This window comes from Sorghum bicolor, chromosome 5 (genome assembly GCF_000003195.3).
Source record: "Sorghum bicolor cultivar BTx623 chromosome 5, Sorghum_bicolor_NCBIv3, whole genome shotgun sequence".
In the NCBI taxonomy this organism is placed as follows: Eukaryota; Viridiplantae; Streptophyta; class Magnoliopsida; order Poales; family Poaceae; genus Sorghum; species Sorghum bicolor.
This window is the reverse complement of record NC_012874.2, coordinates 60,886,948-60,908,464: the sequence shown is the minus strand read 5'-3', so window position 1 is coordinate 60,908,464 and position 21,517 is coordinate 60,886,948. Positions and strand designations below refer to the sequence as shown.

General features: G+C 42.4%; 1 protein-coding gene and 1 long non-coding RNA gene across 17 annotated transcripts; one reads left to right on the top strand and one right to left on the bottom strand.

The window, feature by feature from the left end:
* On the top strand, positions 1,287-3,146 carry LOC8066054 (probable glycosyltransferase 6). Its single transcript, XM_021461169.1, has one exon. It carries the CDS (start codon positions 1,412-1,414, stop codon positions 2,858-2,860), a length of 1,449 nt encoding a protein of 482 aa, XP_021316844.1. The 5' UTR covers positions 1,287-1,411; the 3' UTR covers positions 2,861-3,146.
* LOC110435570 lies at positions 9,690-17,048 on the bottom strand. Of its 16 annotated transcripts, none has more exons than XR_002453323.1 (5): positions 13,378-17,048; positions 12,247-12,342; positions 10,790-11,848; positions 10,581-10,695; positions 9,690-10,014 (listed from the first exon to the last, which is right to left on the bottom strand). It is a non-coding gene; the product is annotated as an uncharacterized LOC110435570 (long non-coding RNA). The 16 variants fall into 16 exon arrangements; XR_002453319.1 differs by having other exon boundaries at positions 10,790-12,342; positions 13,378-13,472; positions 15,015-17,048; XR_002453320.1 differs by having other exon boundaries at positions 10,790-13,472; positions 15,015-15,080; positions 15,185-17,048.

The window sequence follows — 21,517 nt, the reverse complement described above, 5'->3', positions numbered from 1 at the left end:
GATCGCTTTGTTAATATGTCCATCTACGGACGTCTGTGATGTGTTGGATTTGGATGCAATTTATTTTCCTTCCTTTTTTTGCAATGGCTATTCTACTTTGATTTTGGAGTGGAGATTGTTACGAAGTAGGGAGAGGCCAATGTATTACTGACTGACAGAAATTTGTGGCAGACTTGAAATTTTAACAAATATATATTAGGGATAGATTTTGCCAATTCCGTCTAGTTGTCCATGGTTGATTCGATTTGGTTAGATGTTTTATTTCCTTTGATTTGATTTGGATTTAGACTTGGATTTGATTGGTTGGATGTGATTTCGAGTCTGATTTGGGAGAGAAGTTTCTTTCTTGTCTATGTTGGGTCGGATGCAATTTTTTATCCGATCTTCACCATTGATATAAGTAGCCAGACCAAAAAAATCCATACCAAAAAAGTGGCGGAAATTTACCGCAGCTTTACCCGCTCTGCCTGTATTATCTGTGTTCTATATGGATTTTCATACGGACCGGAGTCGTGGCGGATACAAAAAGAAAATTAGCTGACGGACAGACTAACAAAGCAGACTCCGAAGGCAGAAGATTTTTTTTGACAGACTGAAATTTTCACAATTTAGTAGTAGGTATAGATTAGCTAGATCGTAATCTATTTTTATAATCAACTTATTTAGAGATACAAATACCGCTAATAATATTCAATAGTACGTGAACGGCTCAATAATAATACCATCATATCTAAACCAGCAAGAAGTTTCTATCTCATACGATATCTAGCAGTACGTACCGCTGGTATCTGTATCTCCTACGTACATTGCGTCATGCACAAGAAGGTCCTGTAGATATCTCTGTGGTCAGCGTACGGCAAAGGGCGAACGTGGCCGTCGTGCCGTGCCCATGCCCGGACCTCGCGCTAAGGGAAAGAAGAAAAAAACAACAGGTCCGATCCGGATCCGGTGCCCCCAGTCGCCCCGCACCGTCACGAGCTCACACGGCGTCGTCCGCTCACTGCCTGACTCACGACAGGACACATTGCCACAGCGCCCGGCCGCCTGCCTGCCTGCCTGCCTGCCTGCTTCAACAGCGCATTTTTTTTTAACAAAAAAAAAGGGCCTGCTTCAACAGCTTGACCGATCCATCCGCAGGCCGCGGCCCGCCCGCCCGCGCTTTTATCCAGCAAGCAGGAAGGGAACCACCACCGCTTCCTCGGCCGCTGCAGCCGCGCCCCCGTTTCGCTCTCCTCTTGCGCCGCGCTGCTCCCGTCAAGAAAAGCCACCCCCCCCCCGCCCGCCCGCGCCACTTGCCTTTGCCTCCCTTTCCCCCCGCCTCGAAACCCGAGCGAGCTTTAGCCTTGTGCCGCACACTTCCCACTTCCGTTCCACAACACCCACACGCGACCGAGGCGAGCGAGCCTGCGCCATGGCCGCGTCCGAGTCCGTGCCGTTCTGCGTCAAGGGCGGCGGCGGTGCGCCGAGGCCGCACGGCGGCCACCTGGTGCTCCCGGCGGGGCGGGTCCGGGAGGGGCTGGCGTTCGCGGCGGGCGCCGTGGTGGCCGCGCTCGTGCTCCTCTCCTCGGCCTCCGTCCTCGCGCCGCCGCCCGTGCCCAACATCGTCTCCCTGCCCGTGCCGTCATCGTCAGCCAACGCCGACGCCGCTTCATCCTCGCCGTCCGCCTCCGTGGCCGCCGTCGGGAAGGGCCCGCGCACGTTCTACGACGACCCGTCGCTGTCGTACGCCGTGGCGGTGGGTCAGCGGCGGCGGCGCGACATCACGGACTGGGACGCGAAGCGCGCGGCGTGGCTGCGGACGCGGGGCCTGGACGGCGCGTCGGCGGCGGCGGGGGTGGCGGGGCGGGTGGTGATGGTGACGGGGTCGCAGCCGGAGCCCTGCAAGGGCCCCGGCGGCGACCACGCGCTGCTGCGGTTCCTCAAGAACAAGCTGGACTACTGCCGGCTCCACGGGATCGAGCTGCTCTACAACACGGCGCTGCTGGAGCCGTCCATGGTGGCGTACTGGGCCAAGATCCCGGCCGTACGCGCCGCCATGCTGGCGCACCCGGACGCCGAGTGGGTGTGGTGGGTCGACGCCGACGCCGTCTTCACCGACATGGACTTCTCCCTCCCGCTGCACCGCTACGGCGGCCACAACCTGGTGGTGTACGGGTGGGAGCGGGAGGTGTACGAGGAGCGGTCATGGGTGGGGCTGAACGCCGGCGTGTTTCTCATCCGCAACTGCCAGTGGTCGCTGGACCTGATGGACGCGTGGGCGCGGATGGGGCCCGCGTCGCCGGAGTACGCGCGGTGGGGGAAGACGCTGCGGGAGGAGCTGGAGGGGAAGCCCAACGACGAGTCGGACGACCAGTCGGCGCTCGTGTACCTGCTGTCGCGGCACCCGGAGCGGGCGCGGTGGTCCAACGCCACGTTCCTCGAGTCCGGCTACTACTTCCAGGGGTACTGGGCGGAGATCGTGGACCGCCTCGACGGCGTGGCGGCGCGGTACGAGGCCGTGGAGCGCGGCGGGGTCGGGCGCGGGCTCCGACGCCGCCACGCGGAGCGCGAGCACCTCCTGTACGCGGCGGCGCGGCGCGAGGCGGTGAGGCGGCGCGACGGGAGTGGCGGCGGCGTCCCTGGGCCCGACGGCGGCGGGCAGAAGGGGTGGCGGCGCCCCTTCGTGACGCACTTCACGGGTTGCCAGCCCTGCGGCGGCGCGCCCAACCGGATGTACACGCGGAAGCGGTGCGCCGAGGGGATCCGCCGCGCGCTGGCGTTCGCGGACGACCAGGTGCTCCGCGCGTACGGGTTCCGACACGCCGCGCCGCTCAGCGACAGCGTCGCGCCGCTGCCGTTCGACTACCCCGCCGCGCACTGATGAGGGTGGCACCGGCACCGTCGTCCGTGGACGGTGGTCTATACGGCTATAAATGAGACAAGCTATGGATGCAGATTGTGTCAGTCATCAGTGTGTGCTGTAAATCTTGGATTTGGGTGTCATCATACTCGTACCGTCAGGGATTTGGGCCTGTTATGATGAGAGTGGGCAGATTTGGGCCTCTTTTTGTAACGCGTGGATTTCGTCCAAAGACTGAAATCACTGTGTTGTCGTGTTAGAGTAGGGCCCTGTTTAGTTCCTAAAAGTTTACTAAATTCTTTTAAGATTTTTTGTCACCTCAAATCAAATATTTAGACACATATATAAAGTATTAAATATATATTAAAAAATAACTAATTACACATTTGTAATTTATGAGATGAATTTTTTAAGATTAATTAGTTTATAATTGGACAATAATTATGAAATAGAAATAAAAGTGCTACTGTAGCTAAAATTTTTCACCAACTAAGGCCTTGTTTAGATGCTAAAACTTTTTGAGCATCTCCAAAGGCTTTGGCAAATTAACTTGGCATTTGTTGTTGTTTGCAAACTCCCATAACAAAATGCAAAGGATAAAAATAGGCCATCTCCAAGGGAATTGGCATTTGGACTTGGCAAAGGATAAAAATAGGAGGTCTCCAGGCGCGCGCGCTTTCCTTGCGCGTGACTTTGCACGCGTGATCAAGTTTGCAAAGCTGTCTACAACTTGGCATTTTTGCCAAGTTTGCTCCCTCATTTGCCAAGTTGCCCAAATTACAAACTCCAAATGCAAAATCGCTGGATATCCCTTTTGAAGCTTTTTGGCAAATTACTCAAATGCAAACCTCAAATGCAAAACCCTTGGAGATGCTCTAACACTTTCGTTTGTTTGTGGCAAATATTATCTAATCATGGACTAACTAAGGTCAAAAGATTGGTCTCCTGATTTACAGACAAACTATGTAATTATTTTTTGTTTTCATCTACATTTAATGCTTTATGCATATGCCACAAGATTCGATATCATAAAGAATCTTAAAAACTTTTTGGTTTTCGGGGTGAACTAAACAAGGCCTAGTACTGACATTGCTAAAAATGGAACCGTTTGATTCGGCAGGAATTCTGAGGAAACGACCATAGAACTTGAGTGAAAGAAATCCCATGTTCCGGACGGACGTGGTCAAGGCTACGTCTTGTTTATCGCGAGTTTAGACCTTGTTGAGTTGGTAAAAATTTTACGTTTCGGGTACCGTAGCACTTTCATTTGTATTTGATAATTAAGTCTTGTTTAGTTCACCTCAAAAATCAAAAACTTTTTAAGATTTCTCAATCTTGTTTATCGCGAGTTTAGACCTTGTTGAGTTGGTAAAAATTTTACATTTCGGGTACCGTAGCACTTTCATTTGTATTTGATAATTAAGTCTTGTTTAGTTCACCTCAAAAATCAAAAACTTTTTAAGATTTCTCTTCACATCGAATCTTGCGGCACATGCATGGAGAACTAAATATAGACAAAAATAAAAGCTAATTGCACAGTTTACCTGTAAATCGCGAGATAAATCTTTTAAACCTAGTTACTCCATGATTGGACAATGTTTGTCAAATAAAAACGAAAGTGCTACAGTCTCGAAAACCAAAAACTTTTTGGAACTAAACAAGACCTTATTATTCAATTATGGACTATGTTGAAAAGATTCGTCGAATTACAGGTGAACTGAATTTATCAAAATTCAAAAAGTTCCTAAAAACGAAAGTAATCCAAAAAAACTTTTTAGAACGATGACTTTGAGATTCGAGAGCGCTTGCCGCGGGTCAGTGTCGGCGTCGCGTCGGTGTGGCTGTTGCGCTGCGTCGGCGGCGGTCCGTCCCCATCCCATCCTCACCCGCATCCGCATCGGAAATCTTCCCGATCCCGAGGCAATTGCGTTGTTATTTGAGCAACAGCAGCGACAGTTGCATTGGTGATATGGGCTCTGACGATCCCTTGCCATGCCACGTGCCAGACATGGGCCGCTGCTCACTGCTGCACGAGGAGGACGACGACGACGAGATCCCACACCGGGACCGGGGGGGGGGCAATAGTAGGATCGCCGGGGGACTACTCGCCGACTCGTGTGGGTTCTTGGACTGTTGGTCGTCGCCTGGCGTGAGACCGAGGCGAAGCGACGACAACGAGCAGAGCAGGTACATATACTACCTGAAATTACTACTAGGCATTTTACTCACATGACCAGCTCGTGAACTTACGCGCAATTCTAATAATCTTTGGCATAGTCAAAGGATCCAAAAAATGATACTTAAAAATATATAATTCTCATTTTCCGAGAAGGTTAATCTTTAAATTTGACCATATGTAAAAAAAAAGACATTGACATTTGTGACACCGAATAATTAGATGAATTGTGAAAATATTTGCGTATAAAATCTATTCAGAGATATAAACGTTGACGATATTTTTCTATAAACTTGATTAAACTTAAGAATATTTGATTAACCTTACAACCATAACTTCATCTGTTTTTTGGAGGGAGAGAGTACACATGTCTGGTGTTTCTAGGTTGAGTATACCATGCCATGTCAATTGTTTGATCCGTACATAGTTCTTCTAAGCAAAGGATGAAGGTTTTCCTCATGAATCAATCGTCTAATATAAGCTACAACTACAAATTAGCACTTGAAGTGACTCAAGGTCTGTTCTGTCGTACCGGTCCTAGAATATGCTCCGATATAACAATTTTTTTTAATAATGGATATAAAATCCGGCTTCATCTATCTGAAGATAGAGTCAGGCCAATTATTACAAATCTCCAAACACCACTAAAAAAGTTCAGCTAAAGCACAAAAACACACACGCTAGGTAACAGAAAAATGTTCCTGTCTAAGCGAAACCAACAAGTCTTTGATGCAGCCATCCATTAGAACCAAAGAAATCTAAGGCTGATGTCTCAAAATGAGTGGCTACCGAGATTAAAAGACTCTTTCGATCTTCATGCCGCTGTAGTTGCGCCCATTTACGTAGCCAGTGGGTTCCCCTGAATAGTACCTGCAAGAAAGTTTTTGGGTTTGCATTTGTCAAAAACAATGTCATTTCTTGTTAACCAGATCGCCCATAATAGTGTGGATGTTGTCATTAATAAATACATTATACTTTTTGGTTCCTAGTTTAGTCCAAGAATTAAAAATTCATCCATATTAATTGGCGGTTTTAGCCCAAAAAGCATATGAATAGCGTGGCACAAAAATTTTGCATTAGAACAACTAAAAAAGAGATGGTTAATTGTCTCTGGTACATGATAAAAGGAGCATTTTTTTTGTCTCCAAACCAGTTTCTCTTAGCCAAATTATCTTTGGTTAACGGAACCCCTCTTTTTAAATACCACATGAAAATTTTTATTTCCATTGGCAGTTTCGTTTGCTAAATATCTTGTGACATCCTAACACCATTATTAATCAAGCAACATATATTGACTTGACTGTGTAAACCCTAGAGGCCTGTAAACCCCAAACAAACATATCTCTATCGTATAGTAAGTTAACTTGCTGTAAGGAGGCTACGATTCGATTCCAGTTTCTCAAGTTCGCACCAACTAAATTTCTTCTAAAAGAGATATTTAAATTAGGCAAACTCATGACTATAGCAATTGTATCTTGTTTCCTTCTAACAATACTAAACAACTCAGGAAACCTAGTTTTAGGGGTTTATTTCCTAGATAAGTATCAACCTAAAATCTAGTTTGTGATCCATATTTGACCACAAAGTAATTAGCAACTAGAACAACCCAAGTTGCATACTTGCAGTATACATTCTCATTGTAAGGAAAACGACACCCTACAAAGTGTCATTAAGTGTTTTGGTGATTGTATGACAATATGGTCGATGGGATTAACATTATTTGTTTGGAGAGTCAAAGTATCTCGAGTTTAACTAAATTTTGTTACATCTTACATCGTCCAAATAGACATTTGCCGGTTAATAAATCTCACTACGTGACTATGATTTTTAAGGATATTGCTAATATTAATAAATGTCTATAAAACAATAAAAGTGCTGCTGGAAATCAAGGTCTTTTTGTGGAACTAACATATACCCTTATGTGAGACACGTGTAAGGTGGTTTCAGCAAAGCGCTTATACTTGGAGCTACTTCCTCCATCCCAAATTGTAAGTCATTCCAAAAATCTTGGAGAGTCAAACTTTTCTAAGTTTGACCAATTTTATATTATAAAATAATAATTATTATAGTACTAACTAAGTATCATTAGATTCTTTCTTAATTATATTTTCATAGTATACTCACTTTACGTTACAAATCTTAGTATTTTTCTCTATAATTTTGGTCAAACATAAAAATACTTTGACTCTCCAGAATTGTTGGAAGGACTTACAAACCATAGTGCAGCTTCGGCGCCATGACGAAGCCAAATAATTGCTTCCAAGTGACTCAAATTTACCATGTACTCCGTCCATTGTCGAATATGCAAAGAAACAGAGTATTATGAACTCACGTTAACAGGCTATTTTTGGCTATAGACTTTCGTCATGTTAGGTCTTGTTTAGTTTACCCCAAAAATAAAAAAATTTTCAAGATTCTCTATCACATTGAATCTTGTGATATATGCATAGAGTATTAAATATAGATGAAAAAAAACTAATTGCATAGTTTGTTTGTAAATCACGAGATGAATCTTTTGAGCCTAGTTAGTCTATAATTGAATGATATTTGTCAAATAAAAATAAAAATGCTAAAGTATCAAAATCTAAATTTTTTTCGGAACTAAACAAGACCTTAAAGTCAGATACATCATCATACATGAAACGGATGCATTAACTGTCTAAGGGCGGTGGCACAGTGCTAACATGGGCTGTGACTATCACAACGAATCAATAAAGGCTTGTTTGGTTGCCCTCATGAGACCATACCATACATATATCTCGCGATATAGCGTGGTTCTATTTTATTGCCTGTATGCAGCTTTGGGTCAGACTGGCATGCAAAAAAGAGCCCACAGCCAGACTGAGGAGGAACATCCGAATCGGCCGTTCCTGGCCAGCCAGGCTGGGCAGATGCAACCGTTTACGTGGCTAATGGTGTATTAGTGCATGATTAGTAAATATCAAGTGATATTAGTGTACTTTAAAGTTGATTAAGATATAATTAGATAAAATAAGACCTGTAAGAGTGTATTTATACACAAATAAAAATTATAATCATAATATTATAATATTTTTATCTCATACAGCTTACCTTCGTACAGGCAACCAAACAGCATCTAATCAGAGCCTGGCTCCACATATGCATACAACCAAACTAGGCTTCCTGTATGCATTCGGCTAAGCCAAAGGCTGCATGGCTCCCTAGAGCTGGTCTGGTTGGGATGAGAAGGGAACGAAACAGACCAGAGTTTGTCTAGAATCGGACTGCCAAGAACTGCTGCGACTTTGACAAGCTGAAAAACATGATGTCAGTTCTGATGGAGATTAGGGAGTTGAGTACCTTGTTTCAAGAGTTTAATTTTTTCCTTTGCCTTTCGCTCTTGTAATTTTTTCAAGAGTTTGACTTTGACAAGCTGAAAAACACGATCCTAGTTTAGCACATATGTTAGCAAAACAGGTCACAAACAAAACTTGAGTCTGGTGGTGGTCTATTGCCATTTCTGGTCTCTTGGCCTTAGACCGTAATCCTCCCTTTTGATGAATGAAATCTCCACGATCGCCAAAAAAAAAGACTATGGCCTTGTTTAGTTCCGAAAAGTGAAAAGTTTTCGGTACTGTAGCACTTTCGTTTGTTTGTGACAAATATTATCCAATCATGGACTAACTAGGATCAAAAGATTCGTCTCGTGATTTACAGTTCAATTGTGTAATTAGTTTTTGTTTTCGTCTATATTTAATGTTTAATGCATGTGCCACAAGATTCAATGTGACGAGGAATCTTGAAAACTTTTTGGTTTTCGGGGTGAACTAAGGCCCTGTTTAGATTGGAGACCAAATTTTTTTTTGTGTCACATCGGATGTGTCGGAAGGTTGTCGGGAGGAGTTTTTAGAAACTAATAAAAAACAAATTACATAGCTCGTTAGAAAACTGTAAGACAAATCTATTAAGCATAACTAATCTGTTATTAGCACATGTGGGTTACTGTAGCACTTAAGACTAATCATGGAGTAACTAGGCTTAAAAGATTCGTCTCGCGATTTTCAACTAAACTGTGTAATTAGTTTATTTTTTTTATATACATTTAATGTTCCATGTATGTGTCCAAAGATTCGATGGGATGGATGAAAAAATTTTGGGTGGGAAACTAAACGGGGCCTAAACAAGGCCTATCACAATGAACCCGGATTTACGCTGTCAATGGGAACGCGACACGTGCACTGGGGCCCATCGAACTTGTTGCCCGTGGGCCGTGAAGTACTGAGCGGGCGCAACGTACTGTAGTATGCTTGGTGGAAAAGCGTGACACGGACACAGGTCAAATAGGCCTTGTTTAGTGCCGAAGCAAAACATTTCACGACACTGTAGCACTTTCGTTTATTTGTAGTAACTATTGTCAAATTATAGACTAACTAGACTCAAAAGATTCGTCTCGTCAATTCCGACTAAACTGTGTAATTAGTTTTTATTTTCATCTATATTTAATACTTCATGCATACGTCTAAAGATTCGATATGAAGAAAAATCTTGAAAAATTTTGGGTAGAGGTAAACAAGACCTTAATGGATTCCTCAATCTCGTCTTTTTCTCTTTTTTTTCCCTTCCTACGATTTCACCTCCTCCATTTCAAATTATAAGTTACTAGTGGACAGCACGCACCCTGTGCCGCGGTAAAGCAATGTAGCTTTTAGTAAATAACGCAGGAAAAGAGAGCTGGTTGTATATATATACATATTATCACAAACTTCAGTAATAATCGTGAGTAGTTGATAGGTACATTGTGCAAGATTAGTAGGGCGCAGACCCGATATTACAATAGGTTTTGGCAGTGTCGAACTACTATAGTACATGAGAGCGGCAGACATGCTTGTAAGGATGGTTATTTTTTGCTGGTCTTCAGGTTGGATTTTTGCTGGTCTTCAGGTTGGACGCGACGATGATCAGTAATTCATGCTGCGGTTGAATTCACATTCACATTCATGTTCGCTTGAGTTGTGTACCGGTGACAATCGCTCGATGTCTGTTAACAGAGGAAAAAATGCTGACGAAATGTAATTGTATGAATAATTGTTATTTCTTTTTGAGTTCAGAGTAATAGGCTCATTTGCTTGGTTTTTGTATGTCTATATTAAAACACCGAGAACTATTTAAAATAAAATGAAAAGCAGTTGTAACAATAGGAACTAACATTCTTAGTGTCGAAGTACTGCACATGCATATTGGTATGATTAACATTACAAATACCTGAATTTGTTAACAACACATGAGCCATAAAGAGAGAGAAGGAACAGAGAGCAAGGATATCAAACGAAGCAGCTTGAACTGAGAATTTGCTCTTTACATGGACACCCGCATATGTATTCACTTTTTAGAGATAATGTTAGGGCTGGTGCCATTTTTTAGGTGTAAGGACAAAATAGTGTAGTGTTGTAGAAAATTCTATGTGCAAAAAAAGCCAAAAAAACGCACACATAGTATTAACCTGTAGGTAACTGGTTTGTAAGAGTGGTAACACACATGATAGAGAAATTCATAAGGTCAACCGAATTTATCTTGTTTTTGTGCTCTAGGTCTAGAAAACATCACCTTGTTGTTGAAGAAAATAGATTGACGCATGACCAATATGGGCGATGCCATGCAAGATATCCGAGCAGGGTGCCAACAAGCAGCAACACCATATGGTCCATCCAAAATCGTGAATCTATATAAACAAAGTGCTGAAATCAACAGGAATGGGGCACATGTTGAAAAAACAAAACATAGTTTGGTGATATGGAAGAAAGGAGAGTACTCACCCTATGAAGATATTGAGCAGCAGGAAGAAATCGACAGCTGGCAGCCTGGCACTGTACACTGACTATTGAACTAAGCAAGCTTAGGTTACTAAGAAGGCTCCAATTTAAGATTAAAAGGCACTTGAATGTTGCCTTTCATGGGTGAAGTTTGGACTGATGAAACATATCTTGCTACAGTTCGTACATCACAAATCTGAAGTAGGCAACAAACTATTATTTACGTAACAAATGTAATATGTAACTTTTGAACGACAACATCGCACAACCTTAAACAGACATGATGAGCATTTTTTTTGGTTAAAAAAGTTACCACTACAACAAGAGCCCCCAAATCACATTGGAACCGATGTCCACAAAGTTGATAAATGAGATACTATACAGAGATAGATCATGAATAGGCAATATTGGTATTACAAAGTTAATGACACTACCAGGGAATTCAAAAAAGACTGTGAATTAACAATGACAACAAAAGTATGCTGCAGCAATGAAGATGGCAAAAATCTTTTTCTGAACAAAGACATGATTTTTAGAGGCCTTAGAAGCATAGCAATCATCATTTGTTCATCTACTTGGAGCTTCAAGGCATGCTGTGAACCGGTTTAACCTTTAAAATCACATGATATAAGCAACAGCCATGCCAAGTACCTCACAAGAGGCTGAACATCAGATCATATCATTGAGAAATAGATATGAAATTTTCATCACAGGCTGAAGAGGGGGAAAATAGCAAATAGCAAATGCTCAGAACATTGGAAGAGGCGTTCAGAAGGGGCGGAGCGGCGATTGGGGAGCGGCATGTGGACGAATTTTTTTGGCAACATGGACAAACCACGGCCAAGCAGATGAGCTGAGCAAAGGTGGACTAATAAGAAAACGTGAAGGTGACATGTCGGCGTGGAGCAGTAAGAAATATTGGGGCAACATGACCCCTCTGGCTGCCCGGCGAGTGCCTACGGCTTGTTAGGGTAAATGCAAACTCACACCATATAGGGTGATAAGCTCGTGAAGCTCTTTGGCAACATCATCCTTCTTAGTTATCACTTCCTGACAACAGTTCTGTGAAATAACAATGACAACGAAAGTATGCTTCACCAATAAAGAAGGCAAGAATCTTTATGAATAAAAACTGAATTTTTAGAGAACTCAGAAGCATAGCAATCATCATTTGTTAATCAACTTGGAGCTTCAAGGCATGCTGACAAACGATTTACCCTAAAAATCACATAATATAAGTGACAGCCATGCTAAGTACCTCACAAGCGGATGAGCATCAGATTATATCATTGAGCAAAAAATATAAAATTTTGGTCATAGGCTGAAGAGAGGGGAAACGGGAAATGGCAAATGCTGAGAACATTGGAAGAGGTGTTCAGCAAGGTGGAGTAACGATGGGGGAGTGACATGTGGGCGGAGTTTTTTAGACAACATGGAAAAAGCACGGCCAAGCGAATTACCTGTGCAGAGGTGGACCAATAATAAGAAAAGCCGAAGATGACATGTCACCGAGGTGGACCGGTAAAAAATTTCTGGGCGTTATTAGGGTAAATCCACTAAACAAAAAATAAGTCCATTTTAGCTAGCGTGGAAAAGGTACAAAATCTCTCACACACCATCAGATCACTCATAATAATAAGGTCAGCTATTTAAAAAATATCTGACTATGCATTTTTACCAGTAGAATATATGCTATAAATTTTGACCACGAACAAAGAAATAGCAGGTGTTGTGGATGGTACAAAATCATGGCAATTCATGGAATAATTATATTGCACAAATCAAGAAAGAGGATCAACATTCAAAATTACATGTGACCAACGAGCTAGCTAAAGGGACATGAAGTGATAAAGAGCATTCATCTTAAAAAATGTATTTACTATTTGTTCATAAGAAAATGGAGCCATGGAAACCAGGTGATCGGAAAGAAAAAATATATTTACTATTTGTTCATTATATTGTATTCTAATAAAGGATCCATCTTAGCTGCTGTACAAAAGTTATCAAATATCTGACACACCATCAAAGAATGGGTACATATACAGAAGCTAATCCTTGCAGACTTTTTAGCATTTCTAAATTGCTTAATACTGTTAGGCACTCTACTAATGTGCTACAGGTAAACAAACTCTCTCTCATCACTGCGTTCTCTAATTTGCATTACCCAAACCAGGAGAAGGGAAGAGTACTACAACTTTGGTGTAATAATGCATAGATAAATTCGCAAAAGAGAAAAATATGGCATGGCAATTTGGAAGAGAATAACTATCGATGGTAGCCTTGATTTGGCTGGGAAATCTAAACCTAGTGATTCCAGTAATGTTAGTAAATTGATCAAGGTCAACACAAGAAAGATAAAAGATCCTCAACGAAAACAAAGTAATAGGCCAATACTCATATATATGGAAAAAAATGTTTGTTGATTTAGAGTTTTTGTTTTTGTTGGAACTTAAAATGAGTTGTCAATGCGCGACTACATGGACCAAAGTTGCCTGTAGCAACAAATTTGTAAGCAATATATAATGAGAAACTCATAACTGCAATTGGTAACTATGTATCTCGCCTAATATGAAAACAAATAAAATATGTACCTTCTTTCAGCTGCATGATGCACTTAGACTCCTTGACCATCACTTGCAGTTTGCCAATCAATTTCAAAGATAGGCACTGCTAGCCAGCACCATGACTGAACCACCACAAGGCACACACCATGAGATCAAAAGCAGTGAGCATTTAGAAGTTGTCAGGTTGCCTAAACCTCAGGACATAAGACTAAAAAAATGTAAACTAATAACCAGCTGTTTCAGGTATACAATAAATTCCAAGTAATATGTAAATTAATTGATTACCTCTCTGATGCCTATATTTTTGTAATAACTTGCACATATAGAAACTGAGTGGCCATTTAAAAGGTCTGAAGTTGCACAAACTTTTAATAAACAATATTAGGTGGTGAAATTGTAAAAATATAGCCATATTCTGTCAAGCCATAGAACCATAATGATTTGCAACTGATTTTAGGTAGCATCTGAATGAAGGCAGGGAAAATAGAGTATTTCCTTTGGGTGACATAGTCTTGCTGCGATAAGTACTCCTCCATATCTATTTTACAATCGAGGATGTAAGCTAGATATTATCTGCAAGCTTCATCTCTAGCAATAGTAGCAAATATATTTGACATTTTTAACTAAACTGGAATGAACTGTCATAGTCAATATAACCTAAGCACTCATAATATACCATTAACAATAATAGTAAAAACCATCTTACATAAAGCACATAGACTAACTCGAAGAGACAAAAAATAAGAGTTGTTTTAGAGCATCCAGGAATTTCCATTGGACCAATGGCAAACTCATTAATAGTTTGAAGAGTTGGCAGCATAAGAGGCCAGCTATGTCTTAGCACAACACACCAGCTATTCAAGAAACAATAATTATGCTCTTATAAGTTGTAACACGTATAAGAAACTAGGAAGTACGTACTCATGTAACGATCCTGCAATTCTATTGATTCAACTTGAGCACATAAAATTCAGATGCAATGTAGACTATAGAAAGTGCATATACATCTATGCATTGTACCTCAATTGTAGACAGATCAGAACAGCAATAAAAAATCATGTAAGAACAAAAAAAGATACACACATCACACACTACAGGCAGAGTTTCCATCTAAAATCGACTACTGGCATCATTCAGGTCCCAGTAACTAATTAAAAAGCAACCATTCAGGTATGCCAAGGTTTGAACACAGGGGGCTTTGAAAATAATGGCATCACAAATGGTAGTGAAGAAAAAAACAATGTTACATTTAAGCTCATGAATATTCTTAGGAACAACAAAAACTTATTCTAAACATGGAGCAAATACCATTCGTGTAAGAAGTTATCTCAGCAACTAATTTAGGAAAAATACTAATAGTTCTCTGGATGAACTAAGGCAGTAAACAATCAACAACAACGATATTGCTCCATAGTATACAATTCTAACATTTCTCTTGAAAAAGTAGCAGATCAAGCTCAAAACATTCAGCCATGATAGTTTGAAGACAAGGAAACGAAAAATCATCACGAACTAAATAAGCATCAGGCACTTCATTAGCACATGAGATAGAAAAAGGTAATAAGCATCCTGTATCAACTATTCATGTGGATTAAGATGGTACCTACAGTCATGTACTCACTACTAAAAAGCGATTAAGGCCCAAAACAAAGTTCTAAACTCACCTATTTCCTTCAGAATATCCTAGGAAGATCATGTTGGATAGCACACTCTCCAAGAACCCATATGCCCTGAGAAATATTTCGACAAAAGCTCATTTGTTATCTAAAAAGTTAGCATAATGCAAATAACAAAAAGCACAGCTACTCATTTTTGTAAATGCAAATCTGCATACTTATACATGCACCTCTGCATAATTCCAAATATTGTTCATGTAATTCTTCGCATACCTAATATAAATCAAAAAATCAGCAATGTAGGACCGGGACATTTTTTCAGCACTCAAAGGCAGTAGATAAAATATGTGAGAAACCCGCATAGCAATAAATTTCTTTGTAGGGGCTCTGACTCATAATCCATTGCAATGTAACTAGGATATTTTTTTCAGCACTCAAAGGCAGTAGATATTGAGAAACTAGCATAGTAATAAATTTGTTTTTAGGGGTTCTGACTCATAATCCGTTGTAATGTAAATCTGCTTAGAGATAGTGAGTCTCTTCAAGAAGGCAAGAAACAACAGAGACAACATGAAGCAACTGAGCATGCATAATTAGAACCCAAACTAATCTGCGAGCATAGTATAATGGTAAACAATTAGAAGCAAACAACATGTTCGTAATAAGAGTAACTTAGCTGTAACCATATCTTGAACTCCTTCTCGGACATGTTTCTGTTGAGTTCAGTAATTAGCTCAACAATGTGCAAGATTATCCAAACAAAAAAAGAACCCCAATATAGTAAACCTAATTAGTTAACACAAATACGAACTATACAATGAGGTGGTCTAAACAGGACAATTCGGTGAAATAGGCAATATAACACAGCCACCAATTTGGAAACCAAACGACCTTCGATATCTCCTAGCTGTCTGCGAATTAAAATAGAACTCGATATAGCATGACAAATTTAATTAGAAGTTACAATATATCAGGTAAATATATCTTGAAAACAAATATGTATGATACACAGAGAATATACATATGGAAAGGCTGCGAATTAAAATAGAACTCGATATAGCATGACAAATTTAATTAGAAGTTACAATATATCAGGTAAATATATCTTGAGAACAAATATGTATGATACACAGAGAATATACATATGGAAAGGCTAAATCAGATTCAGAGTAAGGCTACCTGGTGCCTTTATCATTAGGAGCCATGGCAAAGAGATGAGGACCCGACCACAAGAAGCCACACCGGTGGACAGGTGAGAGCAGGCCGCACCTGCGCCCACCAGCGGTACCCGCAGGCGCCACGCTGTGCTGCACCGCTGACCCGCCTGAGCAGGGGAAGGAGGGGGGCCATGCGGCCGCGGCTGACATACGGAGCTGGCCACCACGGGGCTCAGCCACGCCTATGCGCATGCAGCTGGAGGGCTGCTCGCGCCGCCCCCTGCCGCATCGGGAGAGAGGGAGGGAAAGAGAAGAGATTGTCGGGACTCACCTGCGAGGGGAACGGAGGAGGAGGGGGCTGCCGGTGCGGACTCACCCGTGAGGGGAACAGAGGGGGAGAGAGAGGGGGTGGCCATCCGCCATGCCGCGCCTCGCGCCCATCGCCGTCTTGGTCGCCCCTGGTGGCAACATCGGGAAGAGGACGGAGGAAGAGAGAAGCTTCTGGTTTCCACCGGCGAGGGAGGGCGCGCAACCACGTCGGCGGCCACCAGCAGGGCCTGGTCGGTTCGCTGCGACCAGATCGGAGGCCCCCATGGCACCTAGGGTTTCCTCAGGCCAGACACAGTCATGGTCGCGGGGAGAGAGAGGAAGGGAGAGGACACGAGGGTGGGGAAGGGAGCGGTGGAGGTGCCGGTACGCTGCCTCGGGCCAGCCGGACGAGCTGGCCGCGGCTCCTGCCGCCACACTGGGAAGTCAGGCGAGATAGAGAGGAGGAGGAGGAGGAGGAGGAGGAGGGTGGCTGCGGCGTGCCGCTCCGCTGTTGGTCGGCGTCGTTGCCGTCGCCCCTGCTGGCGTCGGGAGGAGGAAGGAGGGAACGAAGAGAGAGAGGAGAGGAAGAGTCGAGGGGAAGGAGAGGCCGAGGAAAGAGGGGTCGGTATTTTTTTTACGGCAAACAGTACTTTGGGGTGACGTGGCTGGCCTAATCTTTCGGAGAATGACATAGGATTGAAGTAGAGAATTCTAAGAATTTTAGAGAGTTAAAGCATTTTTAAATTTGACTAAAAATATAAAAAGTAATATAAACATTTATGTCATAAAATAGGTACACTATAAAAATATAACTAACAAAGAATTTAATGGTATTTAGTTGATATAAAAATGTTATTATTTTGTTATATAAATTTAATAAAAGTTAAAAAACTTTGACACTCTAAAATTTATGAAATGACTTATAATTTGAGACGGAGCTAGTAATTTTCTCCACGAGAGCTGTTAGGATTAATTAGAATAATTAATTAAATGATCAATTAGTATATTTCTGTCATTAGACACGTGCTAATGACCGAACCGTCGTGACATCGTTTTAGGCCCCGTGGGCGCCAAAGCATCGTTCTTTGTGTCACTGACACAATAATATATATATATAAATTACTGTTCATTGAATACAGACAATCATTATCATCTATCACTTTTACATCAAACACGTTATCAGTCACGTGCTCTGTCCACTCGATAGCAAGTAGGCCAGAGAGAAGATCACCGGAATTTCGCCGGAAAGGTAGCCATGGCATCCCTACCTGTTCCCTCCATGAATGCCAAGGTTGATGCCATCACCGACGCCGTCGAAGCCGCCATCGCCCGCGGCAACAACCACCCTGGAGGCGTTCGCCGCTTCATCCTCCAGGGCGCCATCCGTTGTGCCCTTCGCGACATCGCCGAATGCCGCATCACTCCTCGCCGTCTTCACGGCGCTGGACCAAACGCTGGCGGCCGCCCGACGACGCCGCGCCCCGTGCCGCGTTCGTCGCGGCTGCAGTACGCCACTGGCGTTTGCCCCCGCCATGGAACGACTACCTTCGTTCGTAGGGTTGGGGGCCCGTCACTTGCCTCGCCGCCGCTGTCGTCTCTGCCAAGACCATCCACATCGATGTTGCCCCCGACGCCTTCATTCTCGCCGACCGTGCCTGCACAGCCATGGAACGGAGGCGTTCGTCCTCGCCACGCCGGTATGACCGCGTGGCCACCGGGCTTCGCCTATGATATGGACATCGGCCTCCCTCCGCCTCCTCCTCTCCCGGCCGGCCGTTCCTACGCCGAAGTCACTGCCGCCCGCCCCGCCTAGACGCGCGCCGACAATCTCCCGCGCGGCGGCGACCTCGGGCCGGGATTCGTCTCCTCCGTTGAGGGCTAAACTGCACGGGTGGGGTCGGTGGGGGTGGATCCGCCGCTCCCGGCTTGCAGCACCGGCCTCCATGGCCGGAGCTCGTCGGGGACGCGCGGGGTCCACCTCGCCGGCCGGCCTCCATGGCCGGAGAAAGGGTTTCGGCCCCGATGCGCCATGTGAGGAGACAAGGGGAAATGAGGAGGCCCTAGGCAACACTGGGGCTCGACGGCGGCGGTTAGAGGCAACGGCGGCGGCGGCAGGGCACCAGGTGGCGGCGGCGGTTGGGGGCTGGGTGGTTAGGGTTTCCAACCCTAACCACCAGCTTAAATAGGCCACGACGGTGGGCTGGCTGGCCTTGGCTGGGCCGCGCCTGGCCTTCGGCTGAGCCGTGCCCTTGGCCTTCGGCTGGGCCGCGCGCCTAGCCGGCTGGCTTGGCCGCTGGCCTGGCTGGCTGCCTTGGCTCCCTTTTCTTTTTCATTTTCTTTTATTTTATTTCTGACAGCAGTAGTTTTAAGTTAATTAGCATATGGTTTGCTAGATTAATCCCTGCAAGAACATCTATATTTGTATGATTGTTGTTGCTCTATACTGCTGGACATGGCCAATGTAAATAAATAATTGTGGTTTGAATATTTTATTTACAATGGCTTGTTATTTGATTATATTTTGGTATATGTGGTACTCTAAAAACCCCCTATTTGTACCACATATAACTATATTACATTGGTGACTTTGATAATTATTTTTGTGATCTGTTAGTGCACCCAAACCCCCCTGTTTTGTACTAACATAAGGTTACACTTAGAATTTTATAATAGAAATAGGGTATGTCGGTGCCCCAAACCACAAATTTTGCACCACATACAAGTTAAATTGCTATTTAACTTAGCTACAATTTAACTATGACATCTTTATAATCAGAATTATTTCTAGATTACCATAGGATTAAAATTTCAATATACATATCTTGATTATTTCGGTTAAATATACACAAGGTAATAGAGACTATGGCAAAGGCTGCGCTTAATTCTTCATGAATTATTCTGCCTAGAGACCATGCCATAGCAGTGATTTAATCACCTATTACTGAGAGGTCTACATCATTTTTCTTTGAAATTTGATGATTACCTGCATTGTGTATCCAAAATAAAAGTGTTGGATTGTTATATCATCATATTATTTTGATTATACACAAGGTAGTAGACTCCTAAGTAAAGGTTGCATTTAATTCTTTATGAATTATCTTGCCTTGAGACCATGCTTCAGCAGCAATCTAAATTGCCTACTATTAAGATCTACTCTTTGTCTATGACATAGAGACTATCTCACTTGTGTTTATCAAAATTAGTGGTGATTTGGTTGTATGGTCTACACAATCTCGTGACTAATTACAACAAATCCAACACTAAGATAAGATATAAATCATAAAAATATATTGCATTCAGAATTACAACTCTAACATGTTTTTAATTTACCATACGGTAAATTAATTAATCCATGGTTGTGCATGTAGGATTATGACTTCTACTAGAGAATTTGAGGAACTCTCTTTACACGGAGAGAATTATCCTACATGGGCTTCTGATATCAAGATTGCACTTGCATCTCGTAGTCTTTTGGCAACGATACAGGACCCCCAGAATGGGGATGCCTTGCAAGAAAAGCAAATTTATCAAGCTTTGGCTTTACTACGGTTTTATATTCATAAGGATATAAAATCTGAATATGTTATGATAGAAAATCCTCGTGAATTATGGAACGCTCTAAAAGAGCGATATGAACAACAAAAAGAACTCATTTGGCCACAAGCCAATCATGAATAGAATCACTTACGTCTCCAAGATTTCAAATATGTGGCAGATTATAACCATGTTGTTCATAAAATTTGCTCCAAGTTGAAGTTTTGCAAAAAAAGAGCCATCAGATAAAGACAAGATAGAGAAAACACTCTCTACCATGCTCCCATCTGATAGAGTATTGCAACAGCAATACAGGGCTCATAATTACCAAGCATATTCTCAGCTTATCCATACATTAACTCAGGTAGAAAAACATGATGAACTTCTTTTAAAGAATCATCATAAGCGCACTGTTGGTTCGGCGCCTCTACCTGAGGTTCACAATGTACAGGAAAAGCCTAAGAATAAGTTCAAAGGAAAGTTTCCGAAGAACAAATTTGGTAAACGCAAATTCAACAAAAAGCAAAGGTTTAATCACAATAAGAAGAACAAGGACAATGCAAAAGCTCCCAAAAATGACAACAAGTGTCATAGATGTGGAGATTTTTCGCATTTTGCCAAGAATTGCCGTACTCCAAAGCATTTAGTTGCTTTGTACCAAAAGTCCTTAAAAGAGGCTAAGCCTGCACGAGATAAGAAATATGAAGCACACTTCAATCTTGCAACTGAGGCTAACAAGGAAGTGGGTTGTTCCAAGATAGCCCCTAAGGAACAAACCCATAGTAAATCTCTCAATATTGAAGAGAAAATGCCATCGACACACAACATGCTCATAGATTTCAAATCTGGAGACATGTTTGGAGATTTAGAATAATCTCATAGTCTGAAACTTGATATCATAATAGATATATATATATCCCTATATATATAGTGTTGTAATTAGTCTAAGTCATATCTTATATCTTGTGTGCTTGTGAATTGTACATACTTGTTTTGTTAGATCAAGTTTGTATCAAGTTTTTCATATTGTAATATATCATACTTGATATTCAATATATTATTATATACTTGTATGATTCATTTATAGTATTTATTTTCTTTACTATACATATAGATGTCTGATGAACTCAATCCACTGGAGGAAGAATTATGTATTGTGGACTCAGGGGCCACAAACTCTATACTTAGAGAAATTAAATATTTCCAAACTCTTAAGAAAAGAGAAGGGAACATCTTGACTATTGCAGGTCATGATGCGTTAATAGTTGGTTCTGGACGAGCCACTATTACTCTCCCAATGGGTACACAGATTACGATAGAGGATGCATTGTTGTATCCCGAATCAACCCATACCCTTCTAAGTTTTAGAGACATCCGTAAGAATGGTTTTCATGTGGAAACACATGAAGACAGTAAAGAGGAATATCTTCTCTTTACCAAACTTACGGCATTTGGTAAACGAATTTGCGAAAAGATTTCTTCACTCCAACATGGATTGTATTTCACATACATAAAACCTGTAGAACATATTGCCTACAAAATAGTTTTCCG

Excerpts from the sequence above, each read along its gene's own strand:
- LOC8066054 (XM_021461169.1), top strand. The coding sequence starts at position 1,412 with ATGGCCGCGTCCGAGTCCGTGCCGTTCTGCGTCAAGGGCGGCGGCGGT.